This window comes from Bombus bifarius, unplaced genomic scaffold (assembly GCF_011952205.1).
Source record: "Bombus bifarius isolate JDL3187 unplaced genomic scaffold, Bbif_JDL3187 scf7180000007986, whole genome shotgun sequence".
NCBI lineage: Eukaryota > Metazoa > Arthropoda > Insecta > Hymenoptera > Apidae > Bombus > Bombus bifarius.
Genome location: NW_022884368.1, coordinates 753,494 through 779,057, shown reverse-complemented (window position 1 = coordinate 779,057; position 25,564 = coordinate 753,494). Strand labels below are relative to the sequence as shown.

The 25,564-nt window shown below is 47.4% G+C and overlaps 1 protein-coding gene across 7 annotated transcripts; it reads left to right on the top strand.

The window, feature by feature from the left end:
- Positions 1–2,255: 2,255 nt before the first annotated feature.
- Positions 2,256–23,918, top strand: LOC117205036 (synaptogenesis protein syg-2). 7 transcript variants are annotated; one of them, XM_033443074.1, is made up of 13 exons: positions 4,286–5,687; positions 11,816–13,017; positions 17,536–17,695; positions 19,328–19,539; positions 19,621–19,731; positions 19,806–20,021; positions 20,913–21,209; positions 21,296–21,426; positions 21,491–21,650; positions 21,722–22,024; positions 22,286–22,747; positions 22,839–23,048; positions 23,189–23,918. In XM_033443074.1, the coding sequence occupies exons 2-13, from the start codon at positions 12,831–12,833 to the stop codon at positions 23,230–23,232; spliced, it is 2,493 nt and encodes an 830-aa protein (XP_033298965.1). In that variant the 5' UTR covers positions 4,286–5,687; positions 11,816–12,830; the 3' UTR covers positions 23,233–23,918. The 7 variants fall into 7 exon arrangements, with proteins under 7 accessions (XP_033298968.1, XP_033298965.1, XP_033298967.1 ...); XM_033443077.1 differs by lacking the exons at positions 4,286–5,687; positions 11,816–13,017 and adding an exon at positions 2,256–2,350; XM_033443076.1 differs by lacking the exon at positions 11,816–13,017 and having other exon boundaries at positions 4,287–5,687.
- The last annotated feature ends 1,646 nt before the right edge of the window (positions 23,919–25,564 follow it).

The following is a 25,564-nucleotide window of genomic DNA, read 5'->3' as shown; positions in this document are numbered from 1 at the left end:
TCTCGGTCATCAATTCGGACCAGTGGCGCGGTGTAGCTTGCGAACGGAAATGAAACGAACCGACACGGCTGCGGAGAACAAAGCACCGGAAATTAACAACGGTATTTCGTTTCTCTGGTCTTACAACAAATGAAATTCCTAGTTTCCACTTACGAGAATGACCTGCGATTAATGACGGTAAACCTAAAGCGTTCCAACATTCCGATTCCATTAATTCGTTGCACCGAAATCTACGTCTCCTCGTTCTTTCTCAAGGAATTCAAACACGAAAATTTCGTTGCGTGCTTGCGATCTATATAGATAGAGATATCGATCGGTCTACGTTACATCGATCAACAACAACGTTACAGATCTCTTGAAAATCACGTTGTCGTCGCTTCGAACGCAAACAAACATAGCGAAAGGTACAAACTCGCTTGAGCCTCGCTTCATCGTCGCTTCGGTTCGTTCTTCCGGTATCAAGTTATTGTTTGAAGGAAATAATAATCGTATCTACGTGATAATGGTAAAGACACGAGTCATCGGAGGACACGAAATGCAGGTCGTAAAGTAGAAAGTCGCCTAGAATACAAACGAGAAGAGGCTAGCGACTGTAACCTTGTGGAAGGAAAAAAGAATTTCTGATGAGTCCTTCGTGATAGATCTCGACTTCCTGGTACCTTGATTGTAGCCTCGTAATTTCCCAACGTGCACGTTCGCCAGTTCTCTCCTTTTTCGGTACACAGAGATGAGAAATTCGATTTGTTGGCCAGGAATAGCCAAGTTTCACTGTGGTGTATGGTTGCATCGCAGATCCGATAGGTTAACTAGTTTCTAAACAATTTGATTGAATAATTGTAACAATGATGACTTAAAAACGCGTGGTTGCGTGCTCAACGGAAACTGCGTTTGTCGTCCGTGCATCTTGTACGATTTAAAATTGACGACGGAATAGTCGTCGGACAGAAGCAAATCGGAAGATGACATCTGTAAAAGATGAACGTCGCATTCTCAGATCGAAAGTGAACGACGCGCCGATATGTAATGCGAAGATATAAAATAATAAAAATAGCGATAAAAACCGCCTTCCTATAATCAGAGGCACAACGCGATACGATTCCCAGAAACGCTTTGCAAAAAACATTGCCGTGGAAATAATTATGCAGACCGCGCACGGTGGGACATCGACTTGTTTGTCTTTGCGCGCATATTTATCAGTCCGAAGTAACTCCATGGTCAATTTCCTTAACCCCGAGTTTCCGTATCAAAGTTACACCTTTCCTACCCGCCGATCTTTGCATTAACACCTTTTTCATTTGTTATTTTATACAAAACTGCGGAATTTCTTTCTTTCGCCTCAGTCGGGCAACTGTGTTTACCGCAGTATACATACATATATATGCATGTTTTATGTAAATGAAATCATCGCGTCAGCAGTCCTCGAAACTTATGCGCTCGGAACTCCATATCGGACAAGTAAGCTTCAGGCTGTGAAGTTATTCTTTACGAGTTAAAACATTTGGAGAAATTTAAACGTTCGATTATTACAAATCGATCGTCGTAACACGTCGCTCGCGTAAATATATTCATCCAACAATCGATCAATGGAATATAAAAATTGTTAAAAGTGCAAGTGAAAGAACTGAATCTTTGCAATACGATCGAACAACTTCCTTCTTTCTACGTTCATGTAGCAAAGGATAAAAGAAATCGAAAGAACGTGCAATTGGTTATTGTAAGATCTCTTTTTCCTCTTATAGCTTCTGCAAAGGCAATTATCTCATTTTCACTAATTAGAACTTCGTGCAAGGGACTAGAGCTCGCTTTTATCAGCTAAGTAGCTACGTCTTAATTTCTCGTGAAACTTTGATCCTCTGGAAACATCTGTACGTGAATAAGGAAGAAGATAAACGTTTCCGGAGGAGCGAAGAATAGTCGAAAATTCGATCGGTCATCATAGATTTTACGAATTGGTCGGTTGGAAGAGGCACGAACAAACTGACGCATAGGCAAACATAGTACGTAATCGCAAAAGTACATATTTTTAAGTCGCGGTCGCAGATACGATATCGCTTCCATTGCGGTTCAATGAGTTGCATAGTGCTAACTTGCATAAATACGACACCGTTTGACACCAAAGATCACACGACAGAAACGAAATTGCGTTTGTAATGTTCGATAAACGAGAAAAGCGTCGGAGATTAGAACCTCTGCCGTATTATTCACCGACAACGGGCAACGATTCCGTTACGGTATGTTGGTAACGTTTCCCGCGGCCGTGAAAACTTCTCTCGAACGCATGCTACCTGAATACCTTTGGATTTACACATTTAGTTGTCATTTCGACGAACCGTCAAAATACGAAGATATGGTGAAACATTTCTTACAAAGTACAAATCGATCTGTTTTATCTACTGCCAATACAGAAACGCAAGTACGAGTCGTTTCCGTTACACGATTTTCTTTCGCGAGATGCCACTCGAGATTCCATCGTCGAGCGAAATATCAAACTGTGTTCACATTGGTCGCACCTACTTCGATAACAGCAATTGCACATTATTCGATAAACGCAATTAACTCCATTTCAATTTGCAGTTGCACGACCATTACGAGGTACCTGCATCGATACGGAATAAAATCACGAAAAGATCATCTCATACCGAGTATCATTCTCAACCATCCTCGAACGATTTTCTGCCAACTAATTACTTGTCCGTTAATTTCGCCCGCCTTCTTCGCAGTTCTTTTTATCCTTAGAAAGAAAACGAACCAATGGCGGGCGTTTTTGATTTATAACGGTGCATGTTACGGAGTTGAAAACCTGCATCCGGCACGAGAAAGGTATCTAGGACGCGTGGGTACGAGTGGCTGTCGGAAAGAAAAAATTCTCAGCTCTAAAAGCTTTTTACCAACCCTCTGACGAACGTTACCGACATTAGAGCATTTACCTATAAAAAGACAATGCCCGTAGACCCGGCAAGTTTATTCGACGAAACTCCTCGAGAAAATAGCGATTCGAACGAATGCGAACGACCGGATCGAAGTCGACGACGTTTGGATACACCTCGACGATGGCACATCTTGCACCGAGCAATTTTGAAAATCGATCAAAGTACGTGCATCGTCGACGGCCTGGCTGCTGCGATGGATGATTCCTTTCGTCAAAGGGAACGTTTCCACCAAACTGTCCGAATATCCGGCAGCGTTTTGAACGATTCGCGGTTTGCAGTTGCGCCAGTCCGAGATCTATTTTTGAACAGGATGTATTTATAAGTAACCTTACCTTTCGTGGTCCCAACTACGTGCCGGCACTCGCGTAAATGGTATTGCGACCATCTGAACCTCTTTCAGAGCCGATATCTCACGCGTCCCTCCGTCGTGAGTACTTGTTAAACGGAGTAACACGAATTATATCGTCGTTGGAAAATGCTTTTGTAATGGACGCCGCTATTTAACTCGCCAACGACATTAGTAATTAAATAGCTTCATAGGAACGTTAACACGCTGCTTCGACGAGTCCCCACGCTGCTTCTTCCTGCTCTGCTTTTTCATGCTTAGATAAACGTCGCGCCAAGGTCTGCCTTTCCATCCTCTCGACGATCTCGTAACGCCAATCAAGCGATAAAGCGTCGTCTGATCGTGATTTCATCAACAAAATCGAGGATAACGTACGTTGGCGTGTCGAAAGAAACAAACAAGATTCGGATGTTGTAAGCGTGTTCGTCAAAATAAAAACGAGCGGCTGTCTTCATTTCGAATCAAAATCACGGCCCTACGAGACAAACGGAACAGTCTTTGTCAAGGGTTCCCTGGATAATCTCGGGAAAGCGGGATAAATAACCAGACGGCTCGTAGACCGAACCGTTTAGTCGTTTATATTTGGATACCGATGTATTCTGCGATCCCCTCGTATTTTGCATCGCGATCGCCAACTCTTCGTTATTCTCTTGGCGTCTAAAGTTCTATGCCACGTTCGAACGGAGGTGAGAGTTTTTGCGCGAACACTCTTTCTTTGCCTGACGAATTAGAAACGCATCTGCAAAAAGAGAGAGATAGAGATAGATAGATAGATAAAGAGAGAGAGAGAGATAGTCAAGATGCGAAATGTTATGAGATGAAACTTCGGTGCGGCGACCTTCGCGCGTGAGACGTTACCGCAAAACCAACTGCTTCCAGGAACGGCGCCACGATCTACGGAAGCCGACCTAGATGCTCCGCATATTAACCTACGAGCGATTCAAATTTTGGCGACGCGAAGATATTTTACGAAGAGCTTAAGCTTCGACGAGGATCGCGCGAGCAATCTCTACGTTCGAATCCAATGGGGAAAGAAAAACGACCCGGTCTTGTTTTCCTTCTTCTCTCCCTTCGATGGAATCGGTCCTTGAATTCGAAAGAATTTCCCATGTCACGATGGACGAGGATCGCTGCCACGTGATACATACTGTGTTTTGACTGATACCGTTCGCCGGCACCACGATAACTCGTCGAAGAAAGACAGCCTATCGTTGAAACGTATCGTTGCACGGAAAAAGGGACAAAGACGAAAGGTCCCATTCCCATAGGACGCTCGACGGGAGAAGGTTTTTAACGTGACCGGAGTGTTTTCTGTCAAACAAAAGCTTATTATATTATTAGCTTGTCTCGACTCGGTGAGAAAGAATTTCTTTTCGACTAGAAAGAACGAAGGCCATGTTCGAAACCAAACCCCTTTTTTCCGTTCTGACTTTTCGTCCAATTGTATTACAGAACTCGAAACTGGCTCGTCACTCGCGTGAATCTCATTTTAGGCAAAGTTTTTCCTTTGAAACGCGAGACCCTATAATAAGCGCGAAGTTCGTGAACAATTAGAGGACTGTTTCATGAACCGGTCCGGCCAAGTTGCAACCACGCGTCTGTCTCTTCTGGATTAAAGCGAGCAGAATACATCCAAGAATTTTAGATCGTCTAATTGCGCGCGTTAGAATAAAGCGTTCGTAATCGCGCGTCGCGAACGCTACGTTCGTGTGCGATGAAAAAAGTTAAAAGGTGCGTTTCGCGAAAAATTGTTCGCAGCGTTTTTCGTTCTACGATCGATGAAACAATTGCGATAACTACGTCGCTCGGAACGATTACTCTACGTGATTCGGTCGCTAAATGGTCAGGTCGTCGAGAAGAAGAGAAGAGAATCTACGCTGGTAATCGGTCGAAGCTAATATGTACATATTATGTCTGCATGTTACACGTACACACATATGCTAATATACCGTACGCTAGAAGTTTCGTGGCGCTGTAACCGGTGTAATAAGGTTAAAGATTCGTTATCGTTTTCATACATCGAGCCGGTGTTCTTTCTGCTCGTTAAAACCGTAGCCTTTGATATCCGAAGCTCGATGTCCAGCTAGCATTAAGTGACTTACGACGTTTTCACTGTGGCCTGACGGAAATAGCGTTATGGCGAGCACGAGCAACAAGAAACGTCGCGAGAAAGGGGAAAGGAGATGTCGCTCGCGGGAGATACAAGACGGGCGCGTAGAAGAAAACGGTCGTGAGAACGAAGAGAGAATCGTCGAGAAGAGTGGGGAAGGGGAGGGAAAAGAAGGGAAAGGAAGGGGTAGGAAAAAATGGAGAAGAAAAAGGGAGAAATATCGCGGTGCAGAGGCGACTAGAGGAAAAACGATCGAAGCGAGCAAGGCCGAGGGAAAACGAACAAATGCTGCGCGTTGAAGGTAGGGAAGCAAAGGAAAAGAAAGACGAGCGAAAAGGGGACGAGGATAGAGATGGAGGCGAAGAGATACGAAGAGAGAAATCTTCGTTTTCTAACGGGACAGGTGCATGCCTCTATTTTGGCGAGCTCGCTGGCAAATGTTTTGTCCAAGCTGGTATAAAATCGCGACGTTCCTCCGCTCAGCTTCTCTTAGATCTCAACCCGCTCCTTTTAGTCTCTTCGAGTCTCCCTCTTTAGCTCGTTCGCTCGCGCTCAAGACGTTCGCTGAGGGAAGCGAGTCGCAATCGACTGGGCGCTTTCGCTGCCTTTCCTTCCTTCATCCGGCCTCGCGCGCGAGAATTACATAACATTTCGTTTAGTATAGTCGCGAGTGAGACCCTAAACTCGTTTCGCTTATCTGCCTGGACGAGTGCGTCGTTCGACGCAAATGTCCGTGACACAATAGCGAAATTTTCTCAAGTAAACACGTTGATTCCGTTTCGAAGAAACGTTTCTGAAAGCTATCGTGACTCGTTTAACCATGGGAAAAATAATAAATTCCTTTGCTATAAGTCCAATTTAGTCACAGTGACGAGACACGTAACTAGAACGCGAGAAGAATGCCAATATCTCTCCGAAAAACTCCAAGAATTCGACGTTGTCGAATTCTTGGCGCCAGAAGGTTCGACAGAGAGAACAACATTAACGGCATCTTCGTTGAATCGCCTCTCCCTCGTTCTCGTCGTGCTTTGTTTCTTCCTCTCGTTCCTTTCTTTTTCTCCTGTCTTCGTTTCGCGCGTCATTTTTCCTTTCTATTTCGCTGCGCATAATCGTTCCGTAATAATTTTAGTTGACGTTAGACGCTCTCCACAGGCGCACCAGCGACGATCGTTGACCGCGCGCATACGTAACGATCCTACTGAAATTATTCCATTTCCATTCAAGAGGAATCCACGAGTTCTCGCGAATTTTCTTTTTCAATGCGGCGACACGACGTCGAAAATTCGTCGACGTCGATGTGCCAACGCGACCTCGTTAAAGTGCATTTTAATTCTCGCGAGGCGAAGATTTCCTGCACGCCGTCGCTAACCATTGCCGCTGTCTCCATTGAAATTCAATTCTCCCATGGTACAGGTCCAATTTTTTGCCGGTCAGGAATTTTTCTGGCATCCGGTGAATTAGCTTTCTCCTAGCCTTTTCTCGATGATATCGTCCCGTTGTCTGTTTACAACGGCGTTTGCCTACGTAGTTTTTCGAATTTCGACAGAAAGGAAAAAAAGACGGTTGCTAAGCGCGAAGAAAAAAGCCCGGCGCCTACGGGAAATCTGACGGAATCGAGACACGTGCGTGCGCGCACACGTGTTCACGGCCGAAACAAACGCGTGAATCCGATGGACGTGCACCAGCATTTCCAGATATATCGACGCATTAGGGCTCGGCTAAAGTGGTGCCGCTTCGTTTCTTTCTGCGACAAATCGATTAAAACAGCGACAACGTAACTCGGCTTTTGTCCCATGCTTGTCGTCGAGTTATCGTGATACGCTCTTGTCTTTTGTTTACACCCCCGGGAATACTACACGTTGGTTTCCTGCACTAGAAACGAGAATCGATTTCTCCATTAAACGACGTCCCTGGCGTACAGAGGCGGCGTATTAGACTGTAATTTGTATTTGTTTAGTAAATAATTCTCGTTCCCTACGTAGAAACCAAAAACGGGAATGTACGCGATCCTGTTCGCGAAACCTTTGAAAACCAAGATATGTACGTAGTACGTACATGTTATAATAGAAATGGACGCTTTCAGAAGTCAATGAAAACGGATTTCGAGCTGTGTTTCCAGAATGGAAATAATTTGTCCTTGGACAAAGAGCTAGTTAGAGGCTATGCCCTTGAAAATGTACGAGCTAGGAAGCGAGAGCTCCCTCCGGTATTAACAAATGTTTCCTATTAAACGAAACCGCACACACCGGCTGGAATAATTAGCAGCGGCGGACTATACGATTCCATATGGGCTATCGCTCTGGGAGTTTGAACGATTCATTCGCGAGAGAGAGTCGTATATAACTCGGTCATCGAAGAGGGGGATAGTAGTGGCGGATACGTCGCTCGAAGGGTGCTGGAAAAGCCTCGGGCCTCGTGAATCATGGTGGCCACGCGAAAACACCATAAAAATAATACAGCTATGTCACGATAGGGCAAGCGTGACTCATCCTCCCGCACGAGTCGTTAGATCTTACTTCCGAAGACTCGATCGAGTCAACCATGGGGTCCTCCTCGTGGAGACGATGAAAGGGTGGTCCGCGATTAGGGTGCGCCCCAACTGTCTCGACGCTGTGTCGAGACGCGTAACAGGCATAACGACAGACTATCTTCCGTGATTCGGCATCGATCACATCCTACACGACGGCTATATCCCGGATGTACCGTGGAACCTAATATTTTAAGGGGTTTTACGAATTCTCACCATCGAACGTTGGAAAACGCCGACACCGGTCCCAACGTTGTTCGACGTAGCAAATCTACACCGATGCAATGAGAATCTAGGCGGGATATTGTTACGGGGATAATGCGATTCGGCGGAAAGCTACAGGAATGGTTATACATAAATATTAATGGGCAGAAAGCGAGCCGCGTGACGTTCCGTAATGCCGCATTCAGATTGATATCGACCGCTTTCGATTCTCGTTAGTCATCGTGGTTTGTTCCGTGTAGTGTGCTTTCCAGACACCACCGTAACACGTAAATGTACGTTTCAATGAGTCACTGATACGTGGAACTGTTTACCTGCAAACGGACACGTGCCGGAGCTGACCAACAACGGTGTTTCATACGATTCGCGTCTGTTAAAAGTATCGCGTGATCTCGTCGCAGGATCCAGTCGAATCGAGCGCAAAACCGGGCTAGCGACAGTTGCAAAATGCAAGCACGAAATGTATACTGATTTTCGAAATCGAAGAGGTCGATCAAAATTAGCTTGAAGGCTGGTAAACGCGCGTCCGAGGACACGCACGAGACCAAGGCGTCCGAAATCTTAATTCTCAACGACTCGAGACAAGACGTTCCACCGGAAATATCATATTCCTGACCCGCATACGATCTACTTATCTCTCGTAGAAAATCAACGATTCCCGTCGATTACGCGTCCCTATAAAGCCAATGGTTAGAGACGATTAAAGGTGGCTGTAGTTGATTAAAATATATAGAAGATCGCATTGTTGCATTCAGCTAGTCGACGGTGGAAACGTGTTGTGACACTCGGCTGATAGGAAGTAGGATTTATCTAAACGGCTATTTAAGCCGTGGCATGCGTATCCTGTATGCGTGTGACGAACGTAAACGGCTTTAGTGATAATTTCGTTCGACTCGATCGAGACGATAGACGCGTAAGAGAGCAGTAGCTCGTTCAAGGACCACCTACGGGCTCTCATAAATTTTCGCGCCAATTTTCGACAATTACGTCTCTTCTATAACTCTGTTATTTGTGGTCCGCGAGTGCCGAGCCTGACGTACTTTATCCACACGAGGGATACGTTAGATATTGATCTGGCTTTTCTCAACCGCACTCGTTCTCGCCGAAATCGAGATACGCGATCGAAGGGAAAGGGAGCCGGTTAATGTGCTCTGCACACACAGCCATTTACTCGTATTCGACGCTGGATGACGAAGGGTCTGGTTTAATGGCAGTTACGACGAACGCGTTCGTCCAACACATACGTAGCTGGAAAATTTTGCTCGAAATACGAATCGAATCGGACACGCGACTCGAAACCTCGTCACCGGACTCGTGAGATAAGAAGCACGTGACTCGACCTTTTTACACATTGCTGTATCGAAGAGATCGCTTTTGGAACGCCGCACCGTGCCGTTGCTAATTGAATCGCGCCCACCCAGTGAATCGAATCGAATCGAATTACGAACGAGCCGCCTCCTATGTCTATTAGCAGCGTATAAAAGGCAGCTGTTCGTGCGGCGCGACGACACTCGAAATGAGTGATAAAAAAAAGGGAAATAGCAACAAAGTGGTGGAATTGTTTAGTTTAGAGAGGCAAAAGCGGAGCTTGGGTAAAGAATAAATACAGACTGGCCAGCAAAAGTTTCGAGTGGCCGGCAGAGCACTCGAGCATACAGCGACCGCGTTCAATTGTACCTAACCGAGTGGATAAAGTTTGACGAGATTCTCGCTGGCAAATAAACGCGACCATGCTACTAGGATTCGACGTTCGAGCGACCAATCGAATCGACGTACGATCTCCAACAGATTTTACACCCAGCTTGAGGAAACGAGCCTATTCCTCTGCCGTTTTGTCCGCTTTCTTGCTCACGACAACGATCTCAAAGCCCGGTCCGTGTTTTTGCGAGCAATCCGCGGTCCTCAATTCCCAATTCGTACATTCACGTGGGTGCGTGTGGTCGACCTCGGTGAAAAAGAGAGGGTGTAGGTATCCGACGCGAGGGAAACGCGAGGATTCCGAAAATAGATTCGCTGCGAACCGTGCGGCGACATTAGAAACACCCTGCGTATAATGCCTCTCTCTACCCGGCTACAGTAACGGCTTGGCCTCTCTCATCCACGGCCCTGGCGCTTTCATTATGAAAAGAAAGCCGAACGTAAATACACGTGGACACAAAGGTGCCACCTACGCATCGATTTTGTAAATTACAAACACCGTTCGTTCGACCTTCGCGTTTAATTCGTGCGTTAAACGCGTGTTTCTTGAACTCCGCGGCTAGAGAAGACACGGTTCTCCATCGGTGTTTGTTTTCTCATCCGACCCATACCGGGACGCAAGTATGTGTTCAGAATCAATAAACGAAACGGAAAGAAGGTAGCAAGAAAAATTAATAGAAACGACGAATGGATCGGGTGGACGAGCCGGATCGTTCGAGCAATCCATCAAACCGAACGCGCATCCATTCGTGCGACGAGTTTATCCCTTCAGCGGGCATTCCTGACCCTTCGGTTCGGCCGACGACTCCACCCTCGATGAACACGCTGCAGCATATCCAGCCCCCCTACGCTCGCGTAATCGTCTGCACGATGATACGCCAGAAATTCACCCTGCGTTTATTCCACCGAGGCAAACTCGGTCTCGTCCCTTTCCAGTCCATGTCAACAAGTCAGAGAGAGAGAGAGAAAGAGAGAGAGAGAGAGAGGGAGAGGAAAAGAGAAAGAGAGACACGCGGCGAAGCGGAACGCATGCGTTTCCAACCTTTCTACCCTACGCATGTAAGAAAATGTATACGTACTTTGCCTCGCGGTTCTGTGTACCGCGTGTATTTGCGCGAAGACAGATATTTATCGTGAAATAGCTAACCTTGAAATAAATCTTTAGCAATCGGTTACTACTCGCACTGGTCGATGAAAACGAAGCAAATAACGCAAACGCATGATTCCGTACAACGAGGTTCCGTAACTATCGTGGAAATCTTGTTGGACGATTCTCGAATGTAACGAACCCGCGATTATTAACGATGCAAAAAGCGTGAAAACGGTAGGGTTACGGCTACGGAGAAAACGGGGTTTTCAGCTGGCGCAAACGAACGGCACCGAGTGGATTTTGCGCGCGTCATTAGCACAAATGCGTCGCGGTGCATCTTGGTGCAACGTGGTTCACGCGCGTTAAGATGCGTGTGCATTAGAAAAGCGGAGTGGGCCGTGGCTAAACGAGCGCGTGTGCGTGCTGAACTGCGTGTCCTCGGGGCCGGGTTAAATGGACGTGTGCCGCACGAGGAGGGTGCACGAGTGGGGGTAACTACACGCGTGTCGTCGGTTTTGGTTTTAGTTCCGTGGCAGTCGCTGCCGACGACGACGATCTCAAACGGTTGGCGAGCCCCGCTGCTGGTTTCTTCTTTCGTTTCCACCGGCGAACACGCGCGCTACGCGTATATTCTTTTTCTTCTCGTTCCGTTTGCCGATCTTTTGTATCGTTCGTTTTGTCTCGACGGTATTCGCGTTCCGCCAGATTCGCATACCTCTCGTCGACGCGCGTTATCTCCACGTAGCTTGGCTCCACGCTATAGACAACAACATACAAGTGCATGCGACAATTCATTGACATTCTCCGCGAGATACGGTTAACGTATCGAACGTACGACTATTACTCCGCTATTCGACTTTATCTGCAGCGCGTTGTTATTATTCCACGACAGCGGAGAGCAATAATAATCGAAGCGAGTTCAGCCGCCTCAGACGCCAGCTGTATCGAGGCACGCTTCACACAGGAGCACGAAATGCAACGAGAAGAATAAAATACGAATCGAGCCACCTGATCGTGGGTCTAATTTAAAACCGCGCAACGCGGGAAAAAGTGGTAGCCGCCCAAGAATAACGAGCGTGAAACTCGAAGGAAGAAAGAGAGGCATCAGGAAGAAAAAAGAGAGTTGCGGGCTGTTTCGCAGTCGACATCAAAGTTGAAATCTTGCGGGGGCGTTGCGGAAGGACGCAGGAAGAGCTCGGCGCGGAGAATCGAGAGGCTAAAACGCGCGACGAACGACACTCGCATCGAGCTGACGACAAAAAATTTGACAAAGCGAAAGGAATTTAAAGGATAGGAGCGTAGGAGAAAGGGACGATTCGTCCGAAAAGGGACAAAGAGGGAGCCGAGTGTCGGTCAAATGCGAAAAAACGTCGGCTCGTTTTGTTAATCAAAAGATTTCGGTTCGGCACGACGACGTGTTCCGACTAATAACGAGCACGTGTGACCACAGCGCCTTGCGTCGATCGGAAAAAGGACCAACCGAGGAGAGAGAAGGGGCGTAGCACGAAAGGAAGTTCGTAGAAAAGGATCTTCGCGCGACGACTTCGACCGTTGCAGCTTCTTCCGCCGCGTCTTTCTTTCAAACAATCAATTCGACATTGTCCCTTCGAGAGATTCGAAACATTCCGATAAGACGCGACGACGATTCCACGAACGATCGGAATTTTTGTGACACAGTTGCTTATTAAACGGATTGCTTCTTTGATATGACGACAAATCGATCGTCGATAGATCGATCATCGCGGCGACCGAATGCTGTCGAGAATGTATCCCGTGCCGTCGGTTCGGTTCCGATCGATCGAGAGAACAGTGACGTTGTGTAATCGCGGCTCGAATTATCGCGTGAGAGATCGTCGTTGATTCAGCTACCGACGATACACGGAAACAATTGGATCGCGCGCAATCGGATGTCTCGAGAGGTGTTGACCGGACGTGGCTGGTGGGTCGCGCGTCAACTCGAACACCTGATTCTCGGTTACCGGTTCGAGATGCGGCGCACGTCCGGACACGTGTTTCTGACAAGTTTGCTGATACTGCTTCGAGCACGTCGGGCAGACGCAGCTACCGAGAATTCGCCCGAATTCTCGAACAAAGGTACGTTGCATCTTTCCGGATGCTCACTTTCATATTACAAACAAACGGGCATGTTACTAAGTGCTTCGTCTTGAAACGCGAGGCGACTCCGTTTCCATTTGCATTCACCGTGTTAACGCGTTTCACAATAGGAATATTTCTAACGAACGAACGAATTAACGTTTTGCGAGGTTCCCGTATATGTATACGACTGCTTTGATTCAAATTTGCTCGAACTGCAGGGCAATAGATCGACAGAAAAGCGGTATTACCGCTAAGCAGTTCCAGACTTATTTTGAACCGAACGAGCGCTCTGACCTCGACACGATTTTAAATAAGTTAAAAGTTTGGTCACTTCAGCCTATCGGGAACAACCGGAAGAATTCGAATAAACTCGTACGCACGCGGCACAACCATCAAATTTTTGGCATATTTTCCACTCTCGATACACTCGCTTCGAAATAAAAGGAGCAACGTCATCGACGTTGCTCGCTGTTTTCTTTCCCCTTGGCAGGTATTTTGTCCACCTTCGATCGCCCAATGGCTTCCTCTCGTATAGGTACGTTCAAGTATAGAAAAAGAAGAACCACGTCTGCGAACGATACAAAATTTCGAATTACGTTCTTAAGCAAAACTCGTTGTATATTCGAGGCAGCGTTAGACGATATAGCAACCCGATAGAAATAGACCGTCTCCCGTACGATGATACTGGACTTCTCTATTGCTTTAATTTACGAAGACGGTTGAGGCTGTCAGAGGTATCATCAGCGGAAATTCGAAAAACGCGATATACCTTGAAAGAGAAGAAACGAAAAGGGAAGAGAGAACAGGGGCAACGTTTCGTCATCGATGCTTCGATCGGAAAGTAAGAAGCGGGTCCCGGTGAACTTACCGGCGGATATTTTGGGCAAACAGCACGCCTGCTACCAAAGCAAAAGAATTTGCGCGATTTATTTTTGGCGCCGTAAAAAGGCGCCGCTTCATTTTGATCCCTCGCTTCATCCGTCACGGAGCTTCACAGCTCTTCGGAGCGCCGCGGCTAACTTCCGAAATTTATGAAAAGAGCGGAACGCGATGGTGAATCGCGAAAGATCAGGACGCATCGGGGAACACGCGAACATCGAGCGGTATTAGAGTGCCTCGTGCAAGAAGGAATGCGTCCTCGCGAGCGTCGTTTATAGCTTTTAACCGAGCACAGACGGGACAGACTCGGACGACCAGGGAGGACTCAAAGTTCGAAGGAATTCGGGGAGGACCTTCCGACGTGTTTCAAATTCCGGCCTGGCTTAAGATATATAGGTATTGTCCTTGCGGCGAATAACAAATCCGTCGATGATTTCTTCGTTCGAATGAAAATATTTGTGGAAGAAAACGTAAATGAAAGACCTGCCTCTTCGGTGATCCATCATCGCCCCTGTAGGTATCGCGGCGATCTTTACATGTTTGTTTTACGAGCCGCCGCAAAAGCAACGCTTTCCGCGAAACGAAAGCACATCGAGCTTCCGAGCCGCTCTTCGCGCGCCGCTTCGCTTCTCCATCTTTTCTTTTCGTCTCGCTAATTGCGGGACAAATTTTACCATGACGCGCGATCGTTCGAACAACGAGGCTGTAAATTCGAGACACGATTCACTCCGCGCGAACGTACGCCGAGTTCAAAGAATTTAACGAAGCAGAAGGGAATCGGTTGCGCGTCGAAATTTTCAGAGCGCCGCGGAAAGCCTTTAACGCAGGGCCAAGTTTGAATAACAAAACGGATGAGCCGGAGAGGCGCGGAGCTTGTAGCGCCAATGAAATTACCATACAAAGTGATCAAACGGGCAGACTTTTACGTCTATGGCAACCCTCGGACGCATTACAAAAGAGTGCCGACACAGGACCACCAACCACCAAAAAATCGACTGGAAAACCGGTACAAGTTTAATCTTACGCATATTCGTGCATTGCCGCAGGTACAAATCGACCCGGCGAACGCTGGGAGGAGTCGGTTAAATAATTACGGTGCCGTCAATGAAATATCTTGATTTCGCCATCGGAAGACCTCCAACGCGGTCTTTTAACGTCTCACAAACCGGACCCGCCTCCGTACCTGTCATTTTTCAAAGGTTACGACCTATAAGCAGAAACCTGGCGTCGTTCATATCTCATGCGTGTAATCGATTTTAGACCTTCGCCGACCCCCAAACTCGCAGAAATATCTTTCCTCCTTTCGATGGTTATTTCGCAGACGCAATCGTAGAGTCGCTCGTCTACGTGTATAAGAAGAGAACTTTGATTTTCAATAAGCACGGAATAGCGGTGTTAGGGTGCCGTCTTTTCCAAAGTACCGAAATACCCATCGGATCGAAGCGCAACGTACGCGGTGACAGTTGGAATTTTATTGGGCAATCGAACTTCTTCTGGGCAGGATAGCAACAGGTGTTGGGGCAAGAGGATGCGGAATTATGCGAGAATGAAATTGACTAAAGCGTGACCGAGCGGGGTAGATTAGAAAGAGATAACGCGCACGAGTGTGACACGAATGTAATAAAAGGCTACATTCGGCGTTTTGCGTGCGAGCGATGAGAAACCGATCGAACTAGAGACCAGCGGCGAAGATATAGCCAGGCTATGAACGAAAACGCCCGACAAACGATGGAATGCCATCGATCTATTCCGCCGCGACCGCCACGAGTACCGACCGCGGCGGACAAGACTCGAATACGTTGTACGAGCGGGACAAAAGGCAGGAAATTGCACGGTATCGCGTAGCGAGCCCGCACGAGCAGCGGATCGGAGGGCCGCGGATAGACGCCGATAAAAACTCGTAAATTAATTCCATGTTGCGCAGAGGTCCCCGACGCCATGGAGCCTCGTGCCAACCTCGCTTAGTCATGACTCCGCGTTACTCCACTCGTCGTGTTCGTCGCTCGTAGATTACTGTAATGGCCGCCTCGAGATACTCGCCGGTTCGATTCGCGAAAGATGGACATCGAATCGGGTAAAAAAGAAGAAACACGCGAAAGAAAGAAATCTGAGGAAGGGACACGAAAATAGACAAGCCGGCGGAAGCGCGCTTTCCTAACGAGCGTGATACAAAAATAACAGGGCTACCCCTCGGCCGAGCATTATTTACATAACAGTACACTTTAACGTACAGATTTTTTCTTCGAATCGTTACCAATTTCCGTTGGATATCGGAATTCTATTCCGAGATGCAACGATGCGCGAGCGGAAAACGATTGTTTGGAAAAGAACCACAGGCACACGGCTCTCCGACCAAAATTAGGGATATACATCGCGTCGATGTTTGAAAATCTTGATTACAAACGCTCCATTCGGACGATAGTAGTAGCCTTGGAAGCTCTCTGAACGCCGTAGTTCCGCGAAACGCGATCTGTTAGCTCGTCTCTGATTTCGATCTATGGAATATCGACGTCGGTCGATCGAAATAACACGTCAAATTACGTAATAGCGAGACCGCGTTTGCGTGTCGCCGGTTTACGAACAGATTGAAGCCTGGCCGAGCGCAACGCGGCGACGAAACGCTCTGTCGAGAAGACAAACTAGGTTCGGTCGTTCGCCTTTCAGCGTCGTGTTACGCCGTGCGAACACGAAAAACCTACACAGCATGGAAAATGGAAAGCGTCGACGAGCGAAAGAAGAGAATGGTGGCCGCGCGCAAGCGAGCCCCTCCAGTCAGCCCTCTTGATCTTTCCTTTGAAACGTCAACGCGATTCATCTATCTGGATATCACGAGCATCCCGCAGGTTGTTCGATATCGGAGCGATGCATCATCGTCCGTAATTTTCTGCTTACATCGGTCGCGATTTAAACTTAGAATCGTTGCGACGTTACCAAGTTTCACCCATGGAGAAAATAGAAACGATATAACACGAACGCGCACGTGCGTATATGAGAACCAGTGTTAATGTACATCGCGGTATGCCATTGATAACTCGGTCGTTCTCTCTTGGCACTCGCTATCTCTAGTTCGCGCTGGGCTCGATTTTCCATCGTCGACTATCGAGAAACCTTGTCGCGTTCTCGGCGGATAATTGCGAGATTAAGAAAGTGGAGCATCGGCACGACGCGCTTACTTATGAAATTGCCTGTGACTACGGCATCGGCTTGTAAGATTTACCGGCGTGTCTCTTATTCGAACTCGACTCGGTTAAATCCTATTTTAATCGAAACGCGAGTGCGTGCGCCAGCGTATGGCTCGTTTCCTAGAATAGGCAAAAACGACGAGTTCGTAGCGTAATGAGCACAATAGCGAGCCAAAAAGGATCGCATTGTCATAGAGTTTTGCTGGTATTGTGTTGGTGGTGTGCCGTGGCCTGGTACGCGACGAAGCGTGCGCGACGACAGTTCGGCTGCCAGGGAATCGCTTCATTAGCGCCACTTTCTTCGTCGCTTCGCGTCACCCTTAACGAACGACCGAGCAGAGGATACGACGAAAAGGGGTGGTCCCGGCCTCTTTTCGTTACCCCGTGAATCTCCCTCGAAAACTAACATCTTAGTAACGATGCTTATATATTCTTTCCTGCGTTTCTTTTTAAGGGTCTACTACGACTCACGCTCTTACAGCGCCGCTCAGATTGGTGTGGGGCAGCGAGGGCAAAGACGTCGAATTACCATGCGACATCACTCCACCGACACCGACCGACTCCGTGAACATGGTGCTTTGGTTCAAAGACACCGCTGGGATACCTCTTTACAGGTAACGTTCTCCCGCCATTCCATTCCTTTCCTTCTATCTCGTCCGGACAAAGGACAAAGCTAGCTGTTGTATCCTAATCCCGTGTATGTTATTTGGCGTAACACGATGGACCGAATTTACAAATCCATTTTTTTCTTTTCTCTTCTCTGCTTTGGTCACGCAAAATGTACGATAAAAGAATGATAGCCGAACAGAGTAAAGATGAACGACAGCCATCGATTCACCGTGACTTTATTTTACCGGATATACGCGTTCCTTTGACATCCGTTTCGCCAACTTGCCGTTAACGCGAAATCCATCAGGAAGGAAGAAGCTCGAGCACGAGTCGCGTGGTCGCTTGTCGACCACGCTTAATATTCCTAGATGCCATTGTTCTGACATCGTATCTCGAAATATCTCAAGCCAAGCATCCGAAATAGGGTTCCTCTGTACCGTCTTGCTCTATTATGCAGTCGAGACTCTGCCGTCGTTCTTGGAAATAAGCCGCGATCCTTATCACCACTATCTTATTCGTCGACTCTCAACAGCCAACGACCAGTTTAATCAAAATGATCGCGCATGCTCCACGAGTCGCGATTGACCGTTCGACCGAAAGTAGGATTGAGGTAGATCGCGTAACGTAAATAAACCAAAAGACCGTCGAGGATGGTTGGCATCGACCGTTGGAATTTCTTAATACCAACGAACTTTCAGAAATAGAGTGGTGGATCGTCATTTCGTGCTGACAAATACACGTAAACAGTGTATTCTGGATGGTTTATTTATGAACGGGAGTTGTAAGTTTGTCCGTAAAATGGAACGGTCTGTTTCAGTGTCGGCGAGCCATTAATCGCGAACCGGGCATCGTTGTACGAGCGCGAGATTACGGCATAAAGAATTTTCCTGGGAAAGGGCAAACGCGTGGATTCGAAGAGAAAAGAAAATCCCTTTTGCGGCTGGGTCTGTTCCGCGTGAAAAAGCGATCGTAAAAAAATACGCCGGAAAGGAGGGACGTCGAGCGAGACGAACGCAAAGCAGGTGGCTTTGAGATTTTACGAGTTCGGTTATTCGTACCAATGGTCTGTGCCCTTCGACACAGTTTTTTTTCCTTCGGCTCCCCACGAGGCGCGTAGCAGGCAACCGTCAAGAAGAAACGAAAATCCGAGGGAAGAAGAACGCGGGAAAGAAGTTGGTACAGTTACGAAATAGTTGGAGAAGAGCGAGACGTTTACAACCGGCGTCACAATTTGCAGCAAATCGACTGCGAATTGATTCTTTTTCCGTCGTGTTGCCGCGGAGATTTCCTCCTCGACATTGCGTAACGGTCAACCGTTCGCGGTGAATCTAAATTCGCTGACTACGTGCTTGCCAACTATCCTTTTTTTCTCCGTAAATAGATGCGCGTGCTAGAGTTAGTCACTAAAACTGGCCAAGGGGGGTCCACGGTCCGGTGTTTACCACCTCCTTTTACACCCGGAAACGTCAACTCGCCCGATCGTTGACTCGTCGATTGTCGAGCCAAGAATTTCGACCTGCTGATCGGCAGAATGCTCCGGGTAACCGGGTAACCTCGCTACTTTGATCTTGATGCCGCTGCGAAAGGAAACAAATTGTGTTCGACGATCGAAAAACGTTGCTCGTCTTTCTGCGCAGCCTGGACGCAAGAGGCAAAGATCTCGCCTCCGCCGTTCATTGGGCGGTCAGCGATGATCTCGGCAAGAGGACCTACTTTCAGATCGGTGATGGCCATCGAGCTAAGCTCAAAGTTACCAAGGTCACATTCAAGGACCAAGGAATCTTCAGATGTAGGGTAGATTTTATCAATTCCCCGACGAGAAACTTTCGGGTGAATCTCACGCTCGTCGGTGAGTATCGTCCAAAGGGTAGAACGTTTGCCGTTCGATCGTAACAGGCGTAACGAGTTCGCGTTTTTCTCCTCTTTCCAGAAGAACCATCCAGACCTGTGATATACGATGCTCAGGGGCGAGAGGTGACAAGAGTGGCTGGACCCTTCTTGGAAGGTTACAATCTCGACTTGACCTGTCAGGTGTCTGGGGGTAAACACTTGTACTTTTTTCCAACGATCCAAGTTCTTGCACAGTTGCCCTAATCGTGTTATTATTTATCTTAGGAAGACCGAAGCCTACGGTAGTATGGTGGAAGGACGGTAAGATACTGGACTCCGTCGTTGACACAATTTCTATTGGTTCCCCGAGCAAATTCACGGTGAACCGTCTTTTCATCAACGAGGTGACGAGATCGTTGTGGGGCACGAAGCTCGAATGCAGAGCTCAATCGGAGCAGATGACCTCTCCGATCGTTCGCGAAGTGCCTCTAGATATTTACCGTGAGTATCGCGTAGTGTTTTCTCGTCGATTGGCTTTGACAACGGCGAAACAAACGACGCGGTTCAGAAAGGGCAATCGCGAGTGGCGCGCGAGCCTAACATCTGGCAAGAATAAAATAGAACGAATAAGCGCGCTCCACAAGGTCGCATCTTCGAATCTTAACGCGTGCTAAAAGCGATCGCGGACGGCTTAAGCGACAAGTTAGTCCGATTTAGTTCCGTCCACGCGTTCTCCTCCTAGCGTTCGCCTTTTGCGTCCGCCCTGTCGATATCTTGCACGATCCAAGTCGTTCCGAGGAAAAAGCGTATCTACGAGCGCGCGCGGCTTCTAAATATTACGTAAGCCGCTCGTATTTCTCGCGAGGCGTTCAAATTTCTAGCCAGATCGAGGCTGTTCGATGCTCGAACCGCACCGCACGTCAACGGCTTCCTACGTTGCAACATAAGCGCCGGACATCCTGCGTGGCAAGAAATATCGCTCTTATTCATCCGAATGTCCTGCGGCTCGGCCGACGAACAAGAAAGAAATTTAAATATAGTTGGAGCTAGTGACCCGCGGCGGAAGCGAGATGAATTCCAACGATTTCGCGCGGGCCTCTTCTTAACTCCTTTGACGGTCGTATTTCGTGGAATTGTCGTTGAAAGTAAAAATACGCGGTTCGAGTGGCGAGCATGTGGCTCCCTCGACCCGTTATTTTCGCCACGGCTCGAACCAGCTATAGGACTCGTCCTCCTAGCAATTTTTTGTAGGCGGTCGCGGATCCTTGGAGAATCGCTGAAGCGATCGAGCGAGAAAAGGAACGCAGGCGAAGCAGGCGTTTTCTTCGCGGCATGCTATCTCGATCGAGTATACGCACGAACGAAATTCGTAATCGTCGATTCGTTTCGCAGTGAAGCCTGCGATCGTAAAGATCGTCCTGATCGACAGTCAAATCTACGCCGGGCGTCCGCTCGCGGCACGCTGTGAAACCTGGGGAAGTTCTCCCGCTGCCAGGATCATCTGGAGGCTAGGCGGACAGACGATAGGCGATCCCAACGTGTCGACTACGCAGAGAAGCAATTCGACGATCAGCAAGCTGGCTCTGGTCCTTGGCAAAGACGACAATGGCAAGAGATTAACCTGCAGAGCCGAAAATCCCAGATTTCCCGGCGGAGTGCTCGAAGAAACTGAGATCTTGGACGTTGCCTGTAAGGTTTCCCTCTTTTTCCATCTTATCAAACGATACGTATATCTTCCCAAAATGACACACAGCTTCTGTGACTTTCGCGTTTAGACATACCGGTTGTTTCCATCGACCTAGCCACCGGTTACGTCCTGGATACTCTCAGAGAAGGGGACGATCTGAAGCTGGTGTGCGACGTGGAGAGTAACCCACCTCCGACCCGAATCATTTGGTACCACAAGGTAGGAAGAGCTTTTACGCGATTACTCGGTTCTAAGAGGGAGTACGAATCACGGGCCCTTTCAGGACGATCGATTGGAGCACGACGTGACCGGTGGAACGCTGATAGCCTCCAACACGTTAACGCTGAGGGTACTCACTCTGGCTCATGCAGGCGAGTATTCGTGCGAAGCGGTGAATTCCGTGGGAGAGGGTCGGAGCCCTCCGATTTTCGTTCAGATGAAATGTAAGTACATGTTTCGCGGCTGCTACTACTGCAATTTCGACTTTCTCAACGGAGATTGTTCTGCCGAATAGACGCGCCGAGATGCAGGGCAGGTTACGAGCGACGCGAGGTCACGGCTGGTCGCCACGAAACGGTGTCGCTACGCTGCGAAGTCGACGCTGTTCCGAAAGACGCGGTGCGATTCTCTTGGACGTACAACGGAACGCGCGGTGACGTGTTGCCGATGCCAAACTCCAGAGCTCGGAATAACGGGCTCGTTAGCGTTCTCGAGTACACTCCTACCACCGACGCCGACTTTGGAACTCTGGCTTGCTGGGCGAGCAACAGCGTCGGCAGACAAAGGACCCCTTGTGTATTCAACATCGTGCCCGGAAGTACGTGTCCTTGGAAATTGATAACTAGAACAAATTCCACGAAAGCATGCCGACGAAACTTCGACGTTTTCGCGTGCTCTTCCGCTTTTTATTTGAAATCGTCTCGCGGTAAAGGGACGAAGCTTCCTTAAGAAGCCAAGTTCAACGTGTTTCGTCGATAGCGCCATTTCACGGCCGTTCGATTTGCCGACCAAGTTTTCGAATTATCTTTGACGACGAGTCACTGTTCCTCTGTAAAGTAACGAACGTTACGATTCGCAGAGCCACCGCAGCCACCGTTCGACTGTTCTCTGCACAATGAAACCACCTCGCTGCAAGTGAATTGCGTGCCCGGCGCCGATGGTGGTTCCCCGCAATACTTTTTGCTCGAAGTTCGAGGAATACCGAGAAACTCCGGGGTCGTTCAGATGAATCCGCCGACGCTCCACGCGCCTCAAAGCGACCAGGGAATGGTCGGAGACGTACCGGCGATATATCAAGAGAGAAATCCAAGGCCAAGCTTTCAGCTGCACGGTCTTGAACCCGGTTTCGATTACACGTTATACGTGTACGCTGTGAACGACAGAGGAAGGAGCGAGCCAGCGCTGTTGGAGCATATACGAGTGGCTGAAGTTATCGGCGGGAAGATCGAAAGAAACGGCTTGTTTCTGGAGGATCTGAAAAAGGCACTTCCCAAGGCTAGCTCGGAAAATATGATCATCGTGATCGCCTTGACAGGTACAGGTAATCGAATATAGGAAAATTTATACACTCACGTGTTTCACACGACACGCGTCCATGGACGAGTGAAAGCGAACGAGATTTTGGATCGAAGGTGCGGTGGCTTTGATCCTGATCGGTATCGGGGTGATCATCGGGTTGGCTATCTGCAGGAGAAGGACCGCGTCGCCGCTCAAAGACGGTCCGGACGATTTTACCACCCCCACCTACGTCTCTGCTCAAAGGATCGAGCCAAGGATCAGATACTCGGGCGACAGCAGACGTTCTCAAAGAACGAGCTTGTACATCGAGGAAAATCGAAACGGTAGACTTTTCTTCGACTCTCGAAAAGCATAAATTTCGCAAACGTTTTAACACGCGAATGCTCGAATCTTTGAAAATTATTTGAAACCATATAATTGCGATCCCAGTTGAGTTAATGTTCGCTTCTTTTTATATTTACAGAACCGGATCTTCTACAGAGAGTCGAGATCGATCTACACGATTAATCTTCCAAAGGCTGCTTTTTATTTTGTACAGTTAGAGGTAAAACGTCCATTCTTGTTTACTATACTTGTACGCTTTTTGCGACGCGCTGTGTATATATCGGATGGGCACAAGTGCCTCTTTCCTTAGGATTTAGGATAGTAATTCGGTAAGGCATAAGAGAAGAAGAGAACAACACGATGCATCGTGAGTTTCCTCCGGTGATTTAACACTGTTTCCAGAATTCCTGTACCTGTTTTTTTTACAATCGTATTCGAGGAAGTATCTTTTAAAACGTCGGCTAGATGACGAACTTTAGAACGTTATTTATTGCATTTCTTGCTGTAATTTACGTGCCATATTTTTTTCTTTCTTTGTGCCTTTTTCTTTTTATTTTCTTCCATCCAGATGAACAAAAAATAAAAGTATTATAGGTAATTGCGCGACGGTACTCATCGACTCGTGTCTTTATGATAATCGATGCTTCAGCGGAAGCTTGTCGTTTCTCGTAGATGAGCGGAAAAACTTCGCGTTTACGACGAAACGATTTCGGCGTATCTTATCTTGAGATTTCGAAGAAACCTCAAAGATTATATCTCGAGATTTCGAAGAGATCGAAAACGTTTATCTAATTATGTAAATAGCGTACGAAAATGCTGGATTGTATTATTAGCGATTAAACGGCCAAATAAATTTTTACGTAATATCAGGCGTGTGTCTATTCGATGTATGTTCTCCCCAACCATCATGCAGCGTACGTAGTTCAGAGCGGAACAAATAGTTTCTAGACCAAATGTAAAATGCCTCCGATACCGGATGTTTGGTGCTATCGATTGTTGGTAAAAAACGTGCGTTTAACCATCGACGCGATGCGATATCGCTGAAAAACATAACGCGTCCACTGTTTCGACAGCAGCTCCAATAAACAATTTTACGAAAGATCGTAATTTTGCTGGCGGTCGTAGCGTTCCAATTCGGACGAAAGATCATGATCGTGCGATTTCGCCGGAATAGATAACAGACGATGAGAATCAACAACATCCGACGCCCGTAAATTATACGATATTTCCGGTTATCCAGGATCGAGAAAGTGCGCTGATCGAAAACAAACTGTATTGTTTAGCGTGATACTTCAACTTCTGCGGTAAATACAGGGCCGTCCGTTTAGTTCAACGTTTTAGCATCGTGTTGGAGATCCTGCCGAAGGCGTTCGCGAACAACTGCAAGCAGGTGAACCGGCCAATCTAAACATCCCGTTATATGTATGTATACGATCACTTGGATTATTTGTTTAGTCCTTTCAGGGGATCGTTACTCTCTGAGCGAACATGATTTCCGCTTCCCAAGAGCAGGCTGTGGAAATCAAAAAATTATCTTACGCGATAATTGGTGCTAGAATACCGCGATACGGAAAGTTTGAAACGCGAAAATGTAATGGCAACTAATCGATTTAATCTTTGATCGAAACTAATCGGAGATTAGTAAACATCGCTCGTTAAACGGCTCGTTATAAAGCGTCGATTCGCTTTGACGAACTGCGCGACGATAAGTTTGATCGTGCGCTGTTTATTCGTTATTTACGAGTAATCTTGCATAAATATACGTCGCAATAATTATAACGGGAATTATACGTTGACGGGTATTTGGACGCGCACGTACATACGTCGCGTATGCAAACTAAGGAGAAGGACATAAAATTTACGATATAATATATAATGTACGCAAATACATTAGTCATACACGTTCGATTCCAATTATTACCTGGCAACAACACATAGATCGCACTTTGTATTACACATTACGAAACGTAATTGTAAACGCGTCGTTGATTTGTAGGTAAATGCGATGCATCGTTATCGTATTCGATGACAGGGACTCGTTCAACATCCGGAAAGGTGAAAAAACTTTGACGCGATGATTCTTCGATCCAACAGCTACTTTACATTCATTACCATCGTTGACGCGTTTCGGTGCCGGGGCGGACATGGACACGCTCCATTGGTCGAAACTTCATCAACGTCGCGATAATCGTGTCGTCGATTGCGACAGATATTCTATTTTCACTGAATTAGTTGCCGCCGCGCGACAACCAATTGCAGGAAAAATTCAATTAGCATTACCAACGTTCGCAGTAATCGCTTTACAGATTGCCAGACGCGTTAAAGCGTGACCATCAACTTTTCCCTTTATCGCGTTTCATCGTATTCTGGAAAACCCGTGGGTTATCGATGACGAGAAGAAAAAATCGCTGCACAAATTCGAGTGAGTTGGATAGCATAACGATCTAGAAGTATAACTACCGTGTAAATCCGTTTCAAGTTGGTTCGCGTAACTTCAATCTCGTATGAAATATTC